This window comes from Macaca nemestrina, chromosome 4, assembly GCF_043159975.1.
Source record: "Macaca nemestrina isolate mMacNem1 chromosome 4, mMacNem.hap1, whole genome shotgun sequence".
Classification (NCBI taxonomy): Eukaryota; Metazoa; Chordata; class Mammalia; order Primates; family Cercopithecidae; genus Macaca; species Macaca nemestrina.
The window spans coordinates 71,663,158-71,686,035 of NC_092128.1; the positions used below are offsets into that span (position 1 = coordinate 71,663,158).

Genomic DNA, 22,878 nt, shown 5'->3' on the forward strand with positions numbered 1-22,878 from the left:
GCTGACAAGTAAGGAATTGTTCAAAGAATAAAGGGAACATGTCGAAAGGTCACAGAAGCCAGCTTAAAGGAGCTCCAACTGGCCAAATTCTAGAAAAATTTAAACATTATACTAAATGATAGTAACAAATTATAAGCCAAAGAGTGAAATAAGAATTCATGAGACCATACTGATATAAATAAATAAATATATAAATATATAAATAAATAAATAGTATTACCATGGAATGACAGCTAGTAAATGTAGAAGGAACAATGAAAGGAAATTACCCTTTATTAAACACTATATTATTAAATCACTCTTTATTAAACACTATTCAAGTAATAGTTTGCAATGGGTGCTAAAATTATTGTGAAAAGGTTTGATAAGAAACTGTATTTACATAATCTCAAAGTAAATCCCCAGAAAATATTCTTTAATTACCAGGGAAAACCAGTAACTTTGCAGTGGAGAAACCTTGCAGATACCACCTTAACCAAGTGATCAGAATGACTATTACCAGTAATGGTATAGACATCATACAGTTCCTAATATGAAGGGCACAGTGCCACTTTCACAGTATTTTTGTCAAATAAATATTCATAGTCCACTCTTGGGGAAATGTCAGACCAAAACAAATTGAGAACACTACATCTATCAAAATAAAAAATAGTGACACCAAGTACTGGTGAGGAAGAAAAGAAACTGTCTCATACATTGCTGGTAGGATTGTAAAATGGGAGGGCAATAGCCAAAAACTGGAAACATCCTAAATGTCCTTTGACAGAAGAATGGATGGACAAACTGTGGTACATCCATACAATGAAATATTACTCAGCAATTAAAAAGAAACAAACTGTTTATGCCTGCAACCATTTGTATGCTATATAATGCTCTTAAAATGACAAAATTATAGTAATAAAGATCAGTGGTTGACAGGGGTTAGGGTTAGGGAGAGAGTATGACTATAGAGGGGTTTCTTTGTGGTGATAAAACAGTTGGTATTCTGATGGTAGTGGTGGTTACACGAACCTGTCTGTACCTATGATCAAATTTTGTAGAATTACACACCAGGAAAATTAATGACTGCATGTGAACACTAATGAAATCTGAATAATTCCTATAGTTTAGTATTGTACTAATACCATTTTCCTGGTTTTGATAATATACTATGGTAATGCAAGATGGTATCACTGGGAAAAGCTGGCTAACAGATACATGGGAACTTTAGCTTAAATTAATCAAAATAAAAAGTGTTTTAAAATTGAGGAACATACAACAAAATAGCCTGTAGTCTTCAAAAATTCAAAGTCATGAAAGACAAAGAAAGACTTAGGAATATCACTTTTTTTCTTTTTGCTGTGAAGCACATTTCACAAAATTTGAATGGGCTCTGTACATCACATAATAGTATTGTAGTAATGTTAATTCTACTTTCGCTAATTGTAGTTATGTATGTAAAGAATGTTCTTGTTTTAAGGAAATACAGTCTCGTATTTAGAGGTAAAGGAGCATTTGTCTGCAGCATATCCTCATACATTTTGGAAAGGAAAAATAAGAAAAATTTTTTAAAAAGAAAATTTTAGTATGTGTGTTCCATTCATTCTTCTTCAGATTTCTTGGTTGTTAATTGTATTGCCTTTACATCTCTCGTCACTTGATGTTTACCTTCCTTTGTTACAGGGTGTTGAATATCAAGCAGCTATGGAATACCTGCAGAAAGCAGATAGAAGGAGTTTGTTATCTGAAATTCAGGCACTGCATGCACAAATGAATGGCAGGAAAATTACTCTGAAAAGAGAACAAGAGAATGAGAAATCAAGCCAAGGTATGTTGTATGACAAGCTCGTATGGTTACATAAATAGGTGAAAAGATTTCACTTTGTTTTCTTTCTTATTATTATTAAGTTAAAACATATTTTCTGTCACATTTCCTTCTCATTCTCATAATGTTAAGGATACAATCTATATTAATTACTCTAGGATCTAATTGGTTGTAGACAGCTATGTTGACTTTAAAATAAACTGCTATTCCCCTAATCAGGTTAAGCCCATTGGGTTCATTCTTTTTCTTTATTTTAGAGCTGTCTGTTAAGAAAACAGTCTTTCCAGTCATAAAACAGAAAATACTCTTTCGAGGAAAATCCACCGTGCATATAACTAATTCCTTTTTAATCCTTTTTTAAAAATTGTGAGCCATAACATACAGAAAATTACAAATTGCAAATATGCCTTATGACACATTATTAAATGAGTATCTATGGAAACATCACCCATGTGAATATAGCCAGTATCCCGAAAGCCCCTTCTCCCAAGCATATGCTCCTCTGAGTAACTTAGAGGTAATCATAGTTCTGATTTTTCTTTAGTTTTACTACCTATTTATATATTCCTAAAACATGTAAGTTTCAAGTTTTTCCTGTTCTTGAACTTTATCAATCTGTATGTGTTTTTTATCTTGTTTCTTTCACCTCTCTGTAACATTCTTCCAACATTCCTCCAAGTTACTGCATTTTTCAAGTTACTGCATTCTTCCAAATTAGTAGTAGAACATTCTTCCAAGTTACTGCATTTATCTCTAGTTCATTCATCCTTGTTACTCCATAACTCTGTAACCCTGTGTAGGGCCAGGCGCAGTGGCTCACACCTGTAATCCCAGCACTTTGGGAGGCTGACATGGGTGGATCACGAGGTCAGGAGTTCAAGACCTGCCTGGCCAAGGTGGTGAAACCCTGTCTCTATTAAAAATACAAAAAGTAGCCAGGCATGGTGGCAGGCGCCTGTAATACCAGTCACTCAGGAGGCAGAGGCAGAGAATTGCTTGAACCCAGAAAGTGGAGGTTGCAGTGAGCTACAATCGCTCCACTGCACTCCAGCCTGGATGACAGAGCAAGACTCCGTCTCAAAAAAAAAAAAAAGAATTCCCTGTATAGATATTCCAAAATTTATATATCCATTCTATTAATATGAGCATTTGGATTGTTTCTACTTTTTAGCTGTTTAACTATCAATGCTATTATAAACATTGTTGTATAGTGTTTCTGCTACATATGTGCATTCTTCTTCTCAGTATGTAACTAAGAGTAGAATTGCTGGGTCATGGAATGCCTATCTTAGATAACTTCAAACGATTTTCCTTCATGGTCATATTAGTTTATACACTTACTAGCAGTATATGAGAGTTACGTTGCTTCACATCTTTGCCAACAGCTGGTATAGTCAGACTACTGTTGCCAATCTGCTGGGTGTGCAGTGGATTTTTATTGTGGTTTTAATTGGCTGTTCTCTAATTTCTGAAGTGTTTAGTCCTTTTTCATATGGTAATTGGCTAGTTTGCTTTTTATTTTTGTGATATGCTCGTTTAGGTACTTTTTGATAAGAGTGTCTGATCTTTTAAATTGAGCTACAGATGGAAATCATTAGAAAGTAAAGTGAAATCTAATTTTCATCATCTCCACTGAGGACACATGGCTGTGTGTTCAGCAATTTTGTTTCATGTACTGGTAGAAACATGTATCCTTTTGGAAATTTTGAAGGTCACAGCATGGTCTCACATTGGTCATTAAAAAGCTGAAGCAGGCTGGGCACAGTGGTTCACGCCTGTAATCCCAGCACTTTGGGAAGCCAAGGCGGAAGGATCACCAGGTCAGGAGTTCGAGACCAGCCTGTCCAACATGGTGAAACCCTGTCTCTACTGAAAATACAAAAATTAGCTGGGCATGGTGGTGGGTGCCTGTAATCCCAGCTACTGGGGAGGTTGAGGCAGGAGAATCGTTTGAACCCGGGAGGTGGAGGTTGCAGTGAGTCGGGATTGCGCCATTGCACTCCAGCCTGGGCTACAGGGCAAGAGTGTCTCAAAAAAATAAAAGCTAAAGCATTCTTATCACTGAGTTTAAGAAGGAAAAAAAAACGAAAGCAAGTTAAAATTACTTCAGAAAAAAGAGTCATAATGAGATAAACATATCACTTTAAATGTAGGCTTAATTGAAGATGCCTTTTAGAGATTAATATTGTTTTACTTAGGTTAAATAGAACACCATTGAAAGCTTAATTAATGTCACAGATTCACATTTATGTAAATCCTTAACCTCTAAAGTTTTTAGAAGCCTTAATTAAACATGATTGATTATCATCTAAAGCTAATGTTATTTCTGTCTCCTAACATCACTAATATGAATTGTAATGTGAATTGTTGAACTTTGATAGTATTTTTTAAGTTAAAAATCCTTTTCTTATTAGAGTAGTATAGTATTACATATTTATGGTGGAATACAGAAAAGAATAGAGTGAAAATCATTCCTTGAATCACCTAAATCCTATAATGACTACCTAACAGCTGGGTAAATATGTCTCCAGACCTTTTCAATGTGCCTGTGTACATAAGTTTATATTTTTCATAAAAAAGGAATCCTGATACATATTTTATAACATGCCTTTTTTTTTTTTTCATTTAACATGCTGAGGGATTTAAATTTTTCAGTTTGTTTTTATTGTAGCAAACATGTAGCAAGAGTTTGGTTGGCCTTTAATGGATAAAAGGACAGTATCCAAAGTGGGGTTTGGATTTCCCACTTCTGGGAACAGAGTCATATTAAAGTTCCGAGGGACTCTCTGCAAAGGGGTGCTGAACAAAAGAAATAAGCAGTGCTCATCATTGTAGTCAGTTACTTGGGAAATTCCTGCAAGTACTTTGTGTGGCAAGTACTTTGTGTGGGTATCAAAAAATCTTTGGAATTTTTTAAAGTACGTTGTTGAAATTCTGAATGTACAAATATGAGTTCCATTTAAAGTTTTTTTTTAATTTTAAATCTTGCATCCATTAATGTATTGTGTTAAACTTTTATCCTTATGTATTTATAGTTCTGAAATCTTGGCCAATAGCACTGTGAGGAAAACATGCCTGAAATTTATTTTTATATATTACCAACTCTTTTTGTTTGTTTTTTTGAGACAGGGTCTCACTCTGTCACCGAGGCTGGAGTACAGTGGCATGGTCTCAGCTCCTTGCAACCTCCACCTCCTGAGCTCAAGCAGTCCTCCCACCTCAGCCTTCTGAGTAGATGGGACTACAGGCACATGCCAGCACACCCAGCTGATTTTTGTATTTTTAGTAGAGACAGAATTTCACCATGTTGCCCAGGCTGGTTTTGAACTCCTGGCCTTAAGCAGTCCTCCCTCCCACCTCAGCCTCACAAAGTGCTGGGATTACAGGTATGAGCCACCATGCCTGTACTGCATTACCAACTCTTGGGATTATAATTTTTCATGTTTCCTTTGAAGTAATCTCCTAAACTACAAATCAGTTCTTATCAACAAATATTTATAAACCAAATATGAGTTGCTTGATTATGTTTTAAATATTAATCATGTTCTGTGTAGAACTCTTGGAATATAATATACAGCAGAAGCAGTCTCAAATGCTGGAGATGCAAGTGGAGCTCAGCAGTATGAAAGACAGAGCAACGGAACTGCAGGAGCAGCTGAGTTCTGAGAAAATGGTGGTGGCTGAACTGAGGAGTGAGCTTGCACAAACTAAACTGGAACTAGAAACAACACTCAAGGCACAGCATAAACACCTAAAGGAATTGGAGGCTTTCAGGTGTGCCAGGCTTCCTTATTATAAACATGTTACAAGGAATGGGAGTAATTTGTCATAAACACTGTGCAAATATATAACACACATGATATTTAAATACCATGCAATATAACATGCATGATGTTTAAATAGCATGCAACTGTTTTTTTCAAGGAAAAACTATAATAGAAAAAAAACTAAATTTTCCCAAATGATGAACTTATAACATATTCTCTACTGTGACTTCAGTTCTGTGTGAGACTTGTATGAGATATATTTTGACTTTGACCTTTATTTTACCATCAGCCAATTTGAAGTGATATTTATGAATGCAGTAGAATTCATGATTGAGTGAGCTGAAATATGCAAAATATTTGAAGAGACAGTGCTTGTTAAAAGAATATATTTGTTGATACAAATACTGCGATAATCTGTTGCCAAAGACACATTATAACTAGTCGTTTTTATATTGAACATTAGCTTCACACACAAATAGACATGGTGATTACCATGTTCAGTAAAAGACAAAAAATTTATTTACTTTTTATTTATTTATTCTATTTTTTATTTATTTAATTGTCTTGAGACGGAGTCTCACTCTGTCGCCCAGACTGGAGTGCAGTGGTGTGATTCCAGCTCACTGCAAGTTCCACCACCTGGGTTCAAGCGATTCTCCTGCCTCAGCCTCCTGAGTGGCTGGGATTATAGGCACCCACCAGTATGCCCAGCTAATTTTTGTATTTTCAATAGAAATTGAGTTTCACCATGTTGGCCAAGCTGGTCTCGAACTCCTGACCTCAGGTAACCCACCCACCTCAGCCTCCCAAAGTGCAGGGATTACAGGTGTGAGCTGCCATGCCCAGCCAAAATTTTTATTAATACTATTTTGTAACAATAAATTGCATAGTTGTTTGCATTGATAATTAATAACTAATAATTGTAGTACTAGAAACAGTTAATTTGAAGCCAGGTGTGGTGACTAATGCCTGTAATCCCAGCACTTTGGGAGGCCGAGGCGGGTGGATCACCTGAGGTCAGGAATTTGAGACCAGCCTGGCCAACATAGTGAAACCCCGTCTCTACTAAAAATACAAAAAATTAACCGGGTATGCTGTCGTACATCTGTAATCCCAGCTACTTGGGAGGGTGAGGAAGGAGGACCACTTGAACCCAGGAGGCGGAGGTTGCAGTGAGTCAAGATTGCGCCATTGCACGCCATCCTGGGTGACAAGAGGGAAACTCTGTCTCAAAAAAAAAAAAAACAGGACCAGGCGCGGTGGCTCACGCCTGTAAATCCAGCACTTTGAGAGGCCCAGGCAGGCAGATCATGAGGTCAAGAGATTGAGACCATCCTGGCCAACATGATGAAACTCCATCTCTACTGAAAATACAAAAATTGGCCGGGCGCGGTGGCTCAAGCCTGTAATCCCAGCACTTTGGGAGGTCAAGACGGGCGGATCACGAGGTCAGGAGATCGAGACCATCCTGGCTAACACAGTGAAACCCCGTCTCTACTAAAAATACAAAAAAAACTAGCCGGGCGTGGTGGCGGGTGCCTGTAGTCCCAGCTACTCGGGAGGCTGAGGCCGGAGAATGGCGTAAACCCGGGAGGCGGAGCTTGCAGTGAGCTGAGATCCGGCCACTGCACTCCAGCCTGGGCGGCAGAGCGAGACTCCGTCTCAAAAAAAAAAAAAGAAAATACAAAAATTAGTTGGGCATGGTGGTGTGCGCCTGTAGTCCCAGCTACTTGGGAGGCTGAGGGAGGAAAATTGGTTTAACCCGGGAGGTGGAGGTTGCAGTGAGCCAAGATGACACTACTGCACTCCATCCTGGCGACGGAGCAAGACTCAGTCTCAAAACAAAAAAAAGAGAAAGAGTTAATTTGAAATGAACCCCAGTCAAGAATCTTTAATAGTTTCTATTTTCCTCTTAGCTAGCATATTATATGCCTCAGCTTATCAGTGGAAGCTGTTTTTCTCTCTCTCATTATATGCTTCATCAACATAGCTTTATGGAAGTTCATTTGTCTTTCTGACTTAGGTTGGAAGTTAAAGATAAGACAGATGAAGTACATTTGCTTAATGACACATTAGCAAGTGAACAGAAAAAATCAAGAGAGCTCCAATGGGCTTTGGAGAAAGAGAAAGCGAAGTTGGGACACAGTGAAGAACGGGATAAAGAAGAACTTGAGGTACTGTTATCTTTGTCTTTAAATGTCTCTGGAAAATCCAGAATGATAGAAGAGAGTCTTGAGACTTTCCTCCATCTAAAATGTCAACCTTAGACTTCTTAATAAGATGCGGTAAGTTGTTCACTTAGGCATTCAATACTATATAATGTTATCTAAACAATATTATGAGGAAATGCTAATGGAATGGTGATTGGTTTGTTTGTTAGTTTGTTTTGCTACATCCAAAGATGCATATAGACTGCTCTTCTGCAACATGTTTTGGTCATGTGAATTGGTACACAGAGATAAACATGGCAATCCTGTCAGTTTAATACAGAAGTAGTTTTGGTTCCTGTTTTCTCCTAGGGAAGAGGAACAGGGATACTTTTCTGGATCCCTCACTGCTTAAGAACATTTAAAGTGAACATTGGCCCCTTTCAGAGAGACACACCCCTGCTTTGCAAGGCTCTCAGCTCAAGGCAGGTTGTACTACTACATGCAGTATCTACTTTTAATAGAGATGGAGTTGTCTCATTGGCTCAGAGCTCTTCTAGCCACTTAAATGTATGCTGCTTCATTACTTAGTGAGGTTAAGATTTTTTGAGAAAAGTATTTTACCCTTCTTTTGTTTATATTTCATGATTTTGCACTAACTACTGAACATTTAAGTTAATAAACTAAATCAGTTCTATTTTCTAATACAGATACTATCAGCATAGTATTAACAAAGGCATGGTTGTATACTTATAAAGGTTTTTTTTGTTTTGTTTTGTTTTTTTGAGTCAAAGTCTCGCTCTGTTGCCCACCCTGGAGGGCAGTGTGGCGTAATCTAGGCTCACTGCAACTTCCACCTCCCAGGTTCAAGCGATTCTCCTGCCTCAGCCTCCCAAGTAGCTGGGACTACAGGCATGTGCCACTGCACCCAGTTAATTTTTTGTATTTTTAGTAGAGACGTAGAGACAGGGTTTCACCATGTTGGCCAGGCTGGTCTTGAACTCTTGACCTCAGGTGATCTGCCCTCCTCGGCCTCCCAAAGTGCTGGGATTACAGGCGTGAGCCACCATGCCTGGCCAAGTATTTGTAATAATACTAACAAGTTCTTAAATTTGACTTTCTCATACCAGGATCTGAAGTTTTCACTTGAGAGTCAGAAACAAAGGAATCTTCAGCTAAATCTACTTTTGGAACAACAGAAACAACTACTGGACGAATCCCAGCAAAAAATAGAATCACAGAGAATGCTATATGATGCCCAGTTGTCAGAAGAACACGGTCGAAACTTAGAGCTTCAAGTACTTCTTGAATCTGAGAAAGTTCGAATTCGGGAAATGAGTAGTACCCTAGATAGGGAGCGGGAATTGCACGCACAGCTGCAGAGCAATGATGGTACTGGGCAGTCTCGGCCATCCTTGCCCTCAGAGGACCTACTGAAAGAGCTGCAGAAACAGCTAGAGGAAAAACACAGTCGCATAGTAGAACTGTTAAATGAGACTGAAAAATATAAACTGGATTCTTTGCAAACACGACAGCAAATGGAAAAAGATAGGCAGGTTCATAGGAAAACACTGCAGACAGAACAAGAGGCCAACACTGAGGGACAGAAAAAAATGCATGAGCTCCAGTCCAAAGTGGAAGATCTTCAGCGCCAGCTGGAAGAGAAAAGACAACAAGTTTATAAGTTAGACCTTGAAGGACAGAGACTACAAGGAATCATGCAGGAATTCCAGAAGCAAGAACTAGAACGAGAAGAAAAACGAGAAAGTAGAAGAATTCTGTATCAGAACCTTAATGAGGTAAACTGACAGTTTCTTTTTAGATATTTTTAAGGTAAGTACTGCAGCCCTTTGATCATTAAATTTTGATATTGGATTAAATTACTTAAATAACTGTTTGTAAATCACCTAAAAATGAAATATATAGACGTTTGTTGGATATAAACAATAATTGTGTTCCCTTAAGATAGACTGTGATATGCTCTTCACTTATAATTATTGTTTTCTTATTCTGTCCAAAATTGCCAGCCAGCCACGTGGAACTTAACCAGTGATCGAACTAGAAATTGGGTTCTTCAACAGAAAATAGAAGGAGAAACAAAGGAATCAAACTACGCTAAATTGATTGAAATGAATGGAGGAGGAACCGGCTGTAATCATGAATTAGAAATGAGCAGACAAAAGCTTCAATGTGTAGCTTCAAAACTACAGGTTCTAGCCCAGAAAGCCTCTAAGAGGTTAGACTTTTCTGCCTGATCTTTGGGAAAGCAGCATTCTTAGGCTGGGTAGACCCCATGCCTCTTTGACAGCTAGCCAAGGGTGGGGAATTGAAATTTTAAAGGTAATGCATGTTTGCATTAGGAGGTGATATTCTTTAACAGAACTCAAATGTCTGAAAATAACTATCTAACACTTTGACCCAGGGAAGAGAGCACAGTATATAAGGGAGAAGTGATAGGTGAAGTAGAACGTCGCCTGCTCTGTAATGTTTGTGGTAGTAAACACCCCCAATTGAGAAGGTATGTTTTGACTTTTTGTCTTTTTCTTAAAGACTACAGTTTGAAATAGCAGATGATGAAGATTTCATTTGGGTTCAGGAAAATATTGATGAAATTATTTTACAACTACAGAAATTAATTGGCCAACAAGGTGAAGAGGTAATACTTTTTAAAAGTTATTTCGGAAGCATTGAGAGCAAAGATTTAATAGAAACTGAATCATTTGAAATTTGCAGCATATTGTTTATACTCTTTATAGAGTTTTATTTGTATCTTTTCATTTATTTTAAATATGAGTAATAATGCTTGCTTTCCCCCAAGAGAAGATAATGAAGGCTTGTGGGGGAAGTTAGCTTTCATTATTGTTACTGAATAATTATGTTGACCTTTTGCCGTATGGAGACAAGCTTCCTGAAAGAGTGATCTAGCTTCTATCCTCTCTACTCCGTGAAACACCCTTAGACGCCTACCAGTGTCTAAACAATTGACTAATCTGGTGAATCTTTTCAGTCTTTTTCTTGACTTCTTTGTAGCATTTGATACTTTTGATCTCTTTTATTTTCTTAAGACCTTCTCTTTCCTTGCGTGTCATGTCAGTATTCTAACATTTCTTCTGCTTCTTTCATCAGTTACCTTTATGGTTCCTCTTCCTACCCTCTTCCTTCTTTTCTGTAACCTATAACTATGAAAGCTCACACAGTCCAACACCCTGAGCTCTCACTAGACTTATTATTAAACAAATACTTATATTGAACACTTACTGTGTGCCAGATAAGTGCCAGATAGGTTCTGGAGATACAGTGAACAAATCTGACTAAAACCTCACCCTTATGGAGCTTATCTTTAGTGGACTGTGGTTCTAGTCTAAACCTCTGTCCTGTGTTCCAGGCTTATATTTTCTTTTTTGTTTTGTTTTTTGAGATGGAGTCTTACTCTGTCACCCAGGCTGGAGTGCAGTGGCGCAATCTCAACTCACTGCAACCTCTGCTTCCTGGGTTCACTCCATTCTCCTGCCTCAGCCTCCCGAATAGCTGGGACTATAGGCACTCGCCAGTAGGCCCGGCTAATTTTTTGTATTCTTTAGTAGAGATGGGGTTTCACTGTGTTAGCCAGGATGGTCTCAATCTCCTGACCTCATAATCCGCCCGCCTCGGCCTCCTAAAGTGCTGGGATTACAGCCGTGAGCCACCGCGCCCGGCCCAGGCTTATATTTTCAGTTAGTTACTAGACATTTTTCCTTAGGGAAATGTACCCCATAGTGACCCTATAGGAACCTCACAGGCACATTCCAAACTGAACACCGTCTTCCCTTTCTCCTTCCTGCTCCAGACCCTCATTTCTAGTCATGATACCGCCCAGTTTAGAAAGCTGGAAGTCACCATAGACCACTTTCCTTCACCCTTCCCTGCACGTCTAGATAGTCACTAAGTCCTGTCCCTCTTATCTTCTAAATACCTCTCCCACACACCCTTTACTTTCTGTCCCTTAGGCATTGCCTCCATTCAGGCTTTCAGCATTTCTTACCTGGCTGTTGAAACAACTTGCTGATAGGTCTACCTGACACGAAGATATCTTCCCTAATTTCCCCTGCTTTGTACATTACTACCAAAGGAATTTTTCCAACACATAAATTTTGTGTCGTATTTTTGCATCAAGCCTTTCATGACTCTCCATTGCCTACATTTAGGTCTGTTATTCATAAAGTAAAGCAATCTAGACTTAACAGGCAACCTACAACACCCCGAAAGGAATACACACTCGCTCAAGCCTGTGCGCCTTTTGCTTAATGTGCCCTTATCTTTTCTGCCTGGTAAATATCTACCTATTACTGAAGACTCAACTCAAGCACCAATTCATGAACTTTGTTGCTCTCGGTGCCTATTCACCCTTTATATGCATTATTCACATCCATTTGTGCTTAAGTGACCTTACACCATTTTATTTTTCCAGCCCAGCTTGGTGTCCCCAAGTACTTCTTGTGGCTCCTTGACTGAAAGATTACTGAGACAAAATGCTGAGCTGACAGGGCATATCAGTCAACTGACTGAAGAGAAGAATGACTTAAGGAACATGGTTATGAAGCTGGAAGAGCAGATCAGGTGGTATCGACAGACAGGAGCTGGTAGAGATAATGTATGTCCATTTTTAGCATCTCCATATATGAGAATTCGTGCATGCTTATCATTTCTGCTATCTAGTTCAAGTTTTAATCCTGTTAATGTAAAACTATCACATACCTGATTCTTAGTAGGATCTGTAGAAAATTTTATAGGGATGACAATAATAATATTACTATTACTACTAAGTTACTAATAATTACTGTTATTTATTGGAAACCATCTCTGTACTCGACTCTGGGTTGTATACATAAAGAATGTCTAATCGGCATCCACCTTATACCTGAGAAAACTGAACTGAAGTCGTAGTCAAACCAAGATACATGTATCTCCAAAGCCAGATACTTTGCTACCTAGGCAACAACAACAGATACACAAAATGTTCAAATGTGAATCCTGACTGTTCTCTTCGGTTACTTATCAGTCATTGTGTTCATGACTCAAATAGAAGGTGCTGTTAAATTATGTCTTTCAGTCTGATAAATTACGCTGAGAATTTACTTAAAATTTTTCCATTTAAAAACAGGTATAAAATTAATTGCTAGTTTCCATAATCACCCAATATAAAGATAGAAAAGACCTGTAAGACAACTGTATGGTTAAATACATGATAACACATTTATGTGCCTTTTATAGAAATCCACTTATTATGTACATACTGGCTTGTTTTTTTCCCACTTCTCCAATACACTATTTCAGGCACAGGCTCAAAATTTGGACCCAAATGGTCTGTTAGGTCTCTTGATGTTTTTAGTTCAAAGCTCTGCTAATCTGCTAAACCTTCCCTGTGGCCAGGCTTTCTCAAGGACTTTTAGTTGTAAAACTAATGTATTTAGCAAAGGACCATGTACTTAGAGTTAGTGTATATGCATAATGTCAATTGAGATTGGCTTTGAACTTTGTCTAGGTGGGGTCAGAAAGTTGAGACGGCACCATCATTGAGCTATCTTTAATATGTTTAGCTCAGACTTTTCTTCAGAGACTTGTTCTTAAAAATCATGTAAGTAGTCTGTGGTCTTTGCAGTCTTCCAGGTTTTCATTGAATGGTGGTGCCAACATTGAAGCCATCATTGCCTCTGAAAAAGAGGTATGGAACAGAGAAAAATTGACTCTCCAGAAATCTTTGAAAAGGGCAGAGGCTGAAGTATACAAACTGAAAGCTGAACTAAGAAATGACTCTTTACTTCAAACTCTAAGCCCTGATTCTGAACATGTCACTTTAAAGGTAGGAGACATCTCCCATCTAAACATCACAGTTTGTTCTATGTTTTTGCCTTCTTTCATCTCTCACTGACCTTAAATAAATAGACTAAAGAAATTTAGGGCCGGGCACAGTGGCTCACGCCTGTAATCCCAGCACTTTGGGAGGCCAAGATGCGCGGATCACGAGGTCAGGAGATTAAAACTATCCTGGCTAACATGGTGAAACCCCGTCTCTACCAAAAATACAAAAACAAAAAAAATTAGCCGGGTGTGGTGGTGGGCACCTGTAGTCCCAGCTACTCAGGAGGCTGAGGCAGGAGAATGACATGAACCTGGGAGGCAGAGCTTGCAGTGAGCCGAGATTGCGCCACTGCACTCCAGCCTGGGTGACAGAGTGAGACTCCGTCTCAAAAAAAAAAAAAAAAAATAGATGGTATTCAGGTTTTGTCTCTAGGTCTCTTTATTCAGTCTTTGTCATGAATGCAGGTCACAGAGGTTTGTGGAAAGGCATGCCCAGGACTGGGACCAGATTAACCTCTATTAATGGTCACAGTGACAGCATCCTGGGCTCGTGGTTCCACTTTCCCTGGTTTCATCCCTAATAGACCAAAAGAATGTTATATGTAAGAGCATCATACTCTGTAAAATGGTAAGCCCTCTGAAAGCCTCCCTAGTGACTAATAATGAATGTTGTTAAAACTACCTTAATCAGTCAACATAAAATTCAAAACATAAAGAAAAACTTTTGGAACATTTATTCCAGTTTATGACTCTGAAGGGATAGAAAACATTAACATTTAAAAAGTTAGATTAGGCCAGGCACGGTGGCTCACACCTGTAATCCCAGCACTTTGGGAGGCCGAGGTGGGTGGATTACTGAGGTCAGGAGTTTGAGATCAGCCTGGCCAACATGGTGAAATCCCATCTGTACTAGAAATACAAAAACTAGCCAGGCATGGTGGTGGGTGCCTGTAATCCCACCTACTTAGGAGGCTGAGGTAGGAGAATTGCTTGAACCCGGGAGACGGAGGTTGCAGTGAGCCGAGATCACGCCACTGCACTCTAGCCTGGGTGAGAGAGTGAGACTCCATCTCATAAATAAATAAATAAATAAATACATTAGTGACCCTAATGAAAATAGCTCTGTACAATTAAAAAAAGAAAAAAAAAAAAAAGATGAAATTGGGATGACAAAAATATTTGCAATTAATATTATTAATGAGGGCTAAATCCTAAAAGAAGAAGTCTAACTATTACTATTCAGACTCCATTGACTAAAAGAGGCAAAAGTGTAAAGCTTAGTTAATTTATCTTAAATTTCACCTTTGCTGATAAAGTAGAAAACAGTGATAGGATACCTGCCATTTTATTACTACTACTATTACTACTACTACTACTACTACTGCTACTTGTTAAAATCTAGGTTATTTTCCCCTGGAGAGCAGGTTGAATGTTTTCTTAATGTCTTTATGTTCTTCTCTTCCTTAAATATAGAGAATTTATGGCAAATACTTGAGGGCAGAAAGTTTTCGAAAGGCTCTCATTTACCAGAAGAAATATCTGCTGCTGTTACTGGGTGGGTTCCAGGAATGTGAAGATGCCACTTTGGCCCTGCTTGCCCGGATGGGGGGGCAGCCAGCTTTCACGGATCTAGAGGTGATCACCAATCGCCCAAAGGGCTTCACCAGGTTTCGGTCAGCCGTCAGAGTATCCATTGCAATTTCCAGGTGAAGAACTTGAAGGAAAATGCATTTTACTAATAGACTCTCTCAAAGGATTAGTTCTTTTTAATTCTCCCTCTATTCTTTTCTGGTTATACTCTATATTTGTATAGTAGGCGGTATGGTGCCATCACTGAAGCATGTCTGCTTTGTTTTTCTAGGTTTTCATTCAGCAGGAATAGTGGCAGGGTATGTGTAGACTATGAAAAGGGCCTTCCTAGGTCCAGGAAGCTGGTGACTCAGAGCTGGCCTATCCAGTCAGGGTTGCCTTTTAGAAAACAATCTGGACCAGGCACAGTGCCTCATGCCTGTAATCCCAGCACTTTGGGAAGCCAAGGCGGAAAAATCACAAGGTCAGAAGATCAAGACCAGCCTGGCCAACATGGTAAAACCCTGTCTCTACTAAAAAAACAAAAAATTAGCTGGGCATAGTGGCAGGTGCCTATAGTCCCAGCTACTCAGAGTGAGACTCTGTCAAAAAAAAGAAAAAGAAAAAGGCCGGGTGTGGTGGCTCACATCTGTAATTCCAGCACTTTGGGAGGCCAAGGCAGGCGGATCCACAAGGTCAGGAGATCGAGACCATTGTGGCTATGCTGAAACCTCATCTCTACTAAAAATACAAAAAAAATTAGCCAGGCATGGTGGCAGGCGCCTGTAGTCCCAGCTACTTGGGAGGCTGAGGCAGGACAATGGCGTGAACCCAGGAGGCGGAGCTTGCAGTGAGCCAAGATTGCACCACTGTACTCCAACCTGGGCGACAGAAGGAGACTCCATCTCAAAAAAAAAAAAAATCTGAATAAGCCCCTGAACAAGCTCACACATGTAAAAAAAAGATTATAACATTTAAAAATGTGCTTGACAAATTACTTCTTAGGCCGGCATACATTCATTTTCTTCATTGCTAAGATAACCCAGTTTTGGTGCCCAGCTATGGAAGGTCCTTTCCTAACTGCATTCAAGTCAGAGGTTAGCCTTTAGGGCGTTGGATTTTTGCTAGTGCTTTTGTTGTTCTTTCTCTAGTAATCCCAAGCAAAGAACTCTGGTATTCATTCTGTCTGTGATTGACATGCAGCCAAGACTCAAACTACTTTGAGGACCTGGCCCACTACATTCTTCTGACCTGGTTATATGCATACAAACACCAAGGCTTCTCCATGCATCCCCCTCCCTTTTAGGAGGCAGACAGATCTTAAAGGAATTTTGCTTTTTAAAGTTCTTTCTGTCAGGTCACATCTGATGCTTCTTTAAGGAGTTTTACCCTTTTTTTCTTATTTATTTTTCTCTAAAAATATGGCACAATTTTTTAATTGGAAGCTGTCTGAGATCACCTGGTCTAGAATCTCATTCCACACTTGAGGAAACTGAGGCAGGGAGAGGTTACAAAGCCAGTAGTGATAGAGCTGGGACAACCAGCTCAGTCTCCCCAGTCTCATTCATGCTGGCTCTGGAAACAGGAACACAGGTTTTATCTTAGTGTGGGCCTCAGACCCTCCTTGCTTCTGATATTCCATATTGTAGTCTCCTGGTTTCATTTACTCTTTCTCACCTTTCATTTCCTTCATCACCTTGTATAGAGTTAAACCAGGGTAAGTGCTGGTAGATGCATTGATGAAAAAATAGTAATTCCTGCCTAAATACCTAAAGGCAGCTCACTTTCTAGTGGGGAAGACTAATATGCACAGAACTTAGAATATAATAAATAAATGGGAAGTCACAGGAGTTAGCTAGTAATTTTGATTAGAGGGATCTAGAGAGGCTTCATGAAAGCAATGTAGAAGTTGTTATTGACAAACTTCACTCTGCCCTGCTTTTTCTTATCCAAGATTATGTTTATCATATTTTGACCCTCCTAAGACGGAGCCTTGGAACTGATTCAAAATAAATCAAAACTGGTGCTCCAAAAGCTCCTTGGGCCATAATGGGGCAGGTGGTAACTTGCTGCACCTGGTTCATGAAGCTAACACTCCCATTCCTTTTGAAACCAACATTTTTTGTCCCTAATCAAAGGGACAAGAGCCTCACCCACCTTGCAGCATTCCCAGCACATTCTTATTGCCAATTTAAGGGTCTTTTTGTTCTCTTCTTATTTCATCTGCCCTTTATTCTCTATTCTCTTTTCATTACTTCTCACCCTTTCTTTGCCTACTTTTCCCATCTACTTTTGCCTTCCATCTCCTTGTACCCCATTTATCCCTCAAGCCAGAACCTGATGCTGATAGTATAAGAGACCTGTAATGCCTCTTGGGAAGGGGATAAGGGGATCTTGAATCCCTATTCCTCTGTTCCAGTTGATTTTGTCACAATGGGCATTGACATAGTTTAATTGGGCAATCGTGAAATTTGACATATGTTCTATGTTCATATTTAAATGTATGATGTGATTTTTGTAGGAAGTATACATACTGTTTACATTATAGATGTGCTGTGAAATTTTATCTTGGAATCTTTTTTAGAATGAAATTTTTGGTTCGACGGTGGCATCGAGTCACAGGTTCTGGTTCCATCAATATTAACAGAGATGGCTTTGGACTGAATCAAGGTAAAGTCAAAATAGCATATTTTCTTATGTTTATGACTCTCTAAATCAGAGGTCCCCCACCCCCAGGCTATGGACCCATACTTGTCTGTGGCCTGTTAGGAACCAGGCCGCACAGCAGCAGGTGAGTGGCGGGGACTACTGCCCGAGCTCCACCTCCTGGCAGATCAGCCGTGGCATTAGATTCTCATAGGAGCACAGACCTTATTGTGAACTGCACATGTGAGGAATCTAGGTTGTGTGCTCCTTATGAGAATCTAACTAATGCCTGATGATCTGGGGTGGAACAGTTTCATCCAGAAACCATTCCGGCCCCTCTGGGTCCATGGAAAAATTGTCTTCCATGAAATGCGTCCCTGGTGCCAAAAAGGTTAGGGACTGCTGCTCTGAATTACTGCATGTGTAATACTTACCAAATAATGAATTCTGGAAACAATGTTTTCCAAAGACAAAGCCCTTATAACTGCCAAAACTAGGTAACTTCACTGTTTTTTAAAGAGGATAATAATAGCTGATTTTCATGGAGAACTTAGTCTGCACTGGGCCGTGCTCTTTTCATGTATTCTCCCAATCCTGTGATAGAAATACAGTTGTTACTATTCTCACTTTTAGATGAAAAACCGAGGCATGGAAAACACATGTCATTTGCCCCAGAATGGCCAGTAGGGAAGTGATGGAATCAGGACCAAACACTGGCAGTCTGGCTCCAGAGCCCATACTCTTCATAACTGCATTTAAGGCACTGGTTCAAGACAGGATTGCTGTTAGTCATATGGAATAATTATGAAGTTTTCATAATTTAACAATATTCAAACAGGTTTCTGAGTTTACCAAGAGGTTGTATAATAATGGTAACAGCTAAAATTCCTTCTCTCTACACCTAGAAGTGGAAACAAACTAGGGCTTGAACATTTCTGGCAATAAAGATGAGGTCCAAATCTGGGGAGCACACAGAGGTACAGAGGACACAGCATCCCTGTGCTGTGTATTCATAGTAAACCACCTTCACATACTCTACCAGGAGCTGAGCATCCGAGAGAGGGGAAATAGCTTTGGTACCCTACACAAAGTATTTTGAAATATCATTACACTGAAACAGCTGAAATTTGTACCATAATAAGTTGTGTTTTATTAAAAGTTAGCAAATCTTGATTTTAAGTCAATAGAATGGAATGTTTACATAGTCTAATATTTTTTATCCACATCATTTCCCACAAACCACACATACTCAGACACCCCTCACCTCTCATCTACTTAGAGCTAAGGTCTTTAAAAAAGAAAGTATGCCAATTAAATAATTTTCTTTGAGACATAATTCCAGGTATCAGAAATACTCATATTCAAAAGTAAACAAAATAACATTTGAAAGCCAAATTTTTGTTTGCACTGTTTCTCCTTTAGCAAGAATAGTAAGAAATGACTATAAATAGGAGATGGTATAATATAGTATAATAGTCTTTTGAGCAGTTATCTATTTTGTAGAAATTTTTTAAGGGCTTGGGATTTTATTTTTCTTTACAAGGAATATTTTGGGTTACTTTAGGTGCAGAAAAGACTGACTCATTTTTTCATTCTTCTGGTGGGCTGGAGCTATATGGAGAACCAAGACACACAACGTATCGCTCAAGATCAGATCTGGACTATATTAGGTCCCCTTTACCATTTCAGAATAGGTAAGAATTTGAGAAAACCTGCCTGGAATTGTTAAATGTATTCATATTTAACAGAGAAAAATGGACATTTTTAGGGCTTTGACTTCTTTGCATTGAGACAGACATCTTTGTTATATGTAATTTACATAATCTGACCAGGCATGGTGGCTCACACCTATAATCCCAGCACTTTGGGAGGCTGAGGTGGGCAGATCATGAGGTCAGGAGTTCAAGACCAGCTGGTTCGAGACCAGCCTGGCCAACATGGTGAAACCCTGTCTCTACTTAAAATACAAAAAAATTAGCCGGGCATGGTGGTGGGTGCTTGTTATCCCAGCTACTGGGGAGGCTGAGGCAGGAGAATCGCTTGAACTCAAGAGGCAAAGGTTGCAGTGAGCCGAGATTGCACCACTGCACTCTAGCCTGGGCAAAAAGCAAGACTTGGTTTCCAAAAAAATAATAATAATAATGCACATAATCTAAGGCTCAATGTAAAAATGTAAACACCAGTGTTTAAATTTGTAACTGATTTCCAAGGGTATAGCAAACAAAGCTGACCAAGTGTTATTTAGTATATGCTGTGATTAGATATTGGGAAAAGTATTGATTAAAATTGATAGTCTCTGACCATTATGAAAAGCTTAACAATCTTCATGACAAGATGCATTTATACATACCCAATTTATTGAGACCTCTGCCACAAGCATTGTATTGGACATTCTTATGTTGACTTAGTAGCATCTTTGAATTTATTGAAGAGTCGTCTCTTTCTCATCCCAAACTCCAAAGCTGAAGCTTAGGGGATATACATTATGTGTGTACAAGTGACCCACCTTTTTGGGGAAGGGAGTAGAGGCAGGTTGGTAACTTGTATGCATATTTCTGGATAACTTGATTCATGTACATATTTTTAATCCTTTAGGTACCCAGGCACTCCAGCTGATTTCATTCCTGGTTCTTTAGCATGTTCTCAGCTTCAGAATTACGATCCTGACAGAGCCCTAACAGATTATATCACTCGGCTGGAGGCACTGCAAAGACGACTTGGAACTATACAGTCAGGTGCTCTAAGTTTAACCACATCTTGGCAGCACCACAGTGCTAGACCCACAGCTCCCCTTTTTTTGAAATTCTTTCACACTCATCATTAGGATAATCAAAGCTTCCAGTTTAGTGCATGAGCTATTAAGTTAGCCAAAGCTTAAACTCTTGTAACCAGCAGAGAAACTGACTTTAAATAATTTAAGTGGGCCGGGCGCGGTGGCTCACGCCTGTAATCCCAGCACTTTGGTAGGCCGAGGCGGGCGGATCACAAGGTCAGGAGATCGAGACCACGGTGAAACCCCGTCTCTACTAAAAATACAAAAAAAAATTAGCCGGGCGCGGTTGTGGGCGCCTGTAGTCCCAGCTACTCGGGAGGCTGAGGCAGGAGAATGGCGTGAACCCGGGAGGCAGAGCTTGCAGTGAGCCGAGATCGCGCCACTGCACTCCAGCCTGGGCTGGGCGACAGCGAGACTCCGTCTCAAAAAAAAAAAAAAAAAAATAATAATAATAATAATAATTTAAGTGAAAATATGATTTATCACCCCAGATCTCACTCCTCCCAAAAATGATTTCCTACTATCTTCATTCAGCGGACTGATGACACAAATGCACAATGAGCACCAATGTGCAAGGTACTCTGAGTCTACAGAGCCTTACTGGAGACGTATTCCTAAGTAGTGCGTGGCAGAAAGTGGTAAGGCCGTGCCACAGCACTCCAGCGTGGGCAGCAAAGTGAGACCCTGTCTCAAAGAAAAAAAAAAGTGGTAAGGCATACAAATCGGGTAGAGTTAAGGAGGAAGCACTTGCTTTAAGCACTTAATGTAACCATTTTCCCTGCTACTATATTGTGCCTTTATGTATCATCCAAAAAAATTATCCCATTTTAAAATACTTCGTAAGGATTCTTTTATTTTTCTTTGTTCAAAAACAAAAAGCAATTCATACTTTAAAATAAAGGTGGATTCCCTGTTCATGGAAGGAAAACCTCTTTTCCCTTTCTCACTTCAGTTCACTCCTGATTCAAAGACTTTGAATCACTTAGTAGTTTCTCTCTTCCTTCAAGAAAGCATTTGTTTAAACCCAAGCATCTTGTAGTAATAGGAAACTTTTATTATCATAGCTGAGTGTGCTTGTTGGTTTGCCTTGGCTTGTTTTGTTTTGAGCATCCAAATTTCACAAAACCCAGATTTTGAAGACCAAAAGAGTTTTCAAAAATGTATGAGGTATAGAACATTCAACTTTTGAGAGCACTTTAAAAAAAACTCTATACATTAGTCTCACCTACTTTGCTATAGAGTCAGTCATGGTGATTTTTAAATATATATTCAAAATCTCTTAAAAATCAGCTTAAGTATATGGGCTGGGCACGGTGGCTCATGCCTGTAATCCCAGCACTTTGGGAGGCCGAGGCGGGCGGATCACGAGGTCAGGAGTTCAAGACCAGCCAGTTCGAGACTAGCCTGGCCAACATGGTGAAACCCCATCTCTACTAAAAATACAAAAATAGCTGGGCATGGTGGCACGTACGTATAGTCCCAGCTACTCGGGAGGCTGAGGCAGGAGAATCGCTTGAACCCAGGAGGCGGGGGTTGCAGTGCACCAAGATCACACCACTGCATTCCAGCCTGGGCAACAGAGTAAGACTCCATGTCGGCGGAGGGTGGGGGCGGGGGGGAAGGGGGGACCAGTTTATCAGTTTAAATATGAAGACATTTTAAGGAAAAAAGGGCTTTTCAAAAAATGGAGAATAATAATTTCCTTTGTGTGAACTCTAGTGGGTCTGATACAGGTAGCAATGCAATTTGAAATCAGTTGAATTTCCTGTTTTTCTCTCATAGGTTCAACTACTCAATTTCATGCTGGCATGAGAAGATAATCCTTTGAAACATCATTAGTTGAAGTGATTTTAAACAGATTTCATTTTGTAAATCATTGGTTCTTTTGTGCTTTTGTATTGTGAATATTCGATGGGACCAATATGAACACAGCTTATGATTGTATACAAATCCCTTGCCAGCACATGAAAACAAACTGGAATTTGTATATATAAGCATTGTGTATGTATTCATGCACAATAATCATTGAATTACCTGTATATTTGTGGAATGCTAATTTAAAACATTAAATTATGAACCTTGTGTATTTATCAAATGGGTGAAAAGATTAAACTTTTACGCATTACAATACTGCTGAATGTAGCTCGAGGTGTCCTGCACTTTCCTTATAAGGCTACTGAAGTTACATGTTTTGCCTAATATATTCTACTGGTGATGAAAACAGATATCACTTGTAGAGACCTATTTTTGTATAATGGTAGAAGTTTCGAATTTTATGGGGTATTTTGTCAAGTACTGAAATAAAAATGACTTCACCATTTTCACCACACTGTA

General features: G+C 39.3%; 1 protein-coding gene across 17 annotated transcripts in view; it reads left to right on the forward strand.

Moving 5' to 3' along the window:
* The window catches only part of LOC105475486 (A-kinase anchoring protein 9), a 172,792-nt gene extending 149,914 nt beyond the window's left edge, over positions 1–22,878 (forward strand). For 9 of the 17 annotated variants that reach the window (XM_011730751.2, XM_071094802.1, XM_071094806.1 and 6 more), the window contains 12 exons: positions 1,663–1,807; positions 5,359–5,578; positions 7,595–7,745; positions 8,849–9,517; positions 9,746–9,954; positions 10,269–10,374; positions 12,166–12,348; positions 13,357–13,557; positions 15,030–15,262; positions 17,710–17,795; positions 19,336–19,465; positions 20,367–21,461. In XM_011730751.2, the coding sequence (XP_011729053.2) occupies positions 1,663–1,807; positions 5,359–5,578; positions 7,595–7,745; positions 8,849–9,517; positions 9,746–9,954; positions 10,269–10,374; positions 12,166–12,348; positions 13,357–13,557; positions 15,030–15,262; positions 17,710–17,795; positions 19,336–19,465; positions 20,367–20,595 (2,562 nt within the window). In that variant the 3' untranslated portion in view covers positions 20,596–21,461. Of the gene's footprint in view, positions 1–1,662; positions 1,808–5,358; positions 5,579–7,594; positions 7,746–8,848; positions 9,518–9,745; positions 9,955–10,268; positions 10,375–12,165; positions 12,349–13,356; positions 13,558–15,029; positions 15,263–17,709; positions 17,796–19,335; positions 19,466–20,366; positions 21,462–22,326 lie in introns of those variants that run through there. The other 8 variants (XM_071094804.1, XM_011730759.3, XM_071094809.1 and 5 more) reach the window with 1 other exon arrangement.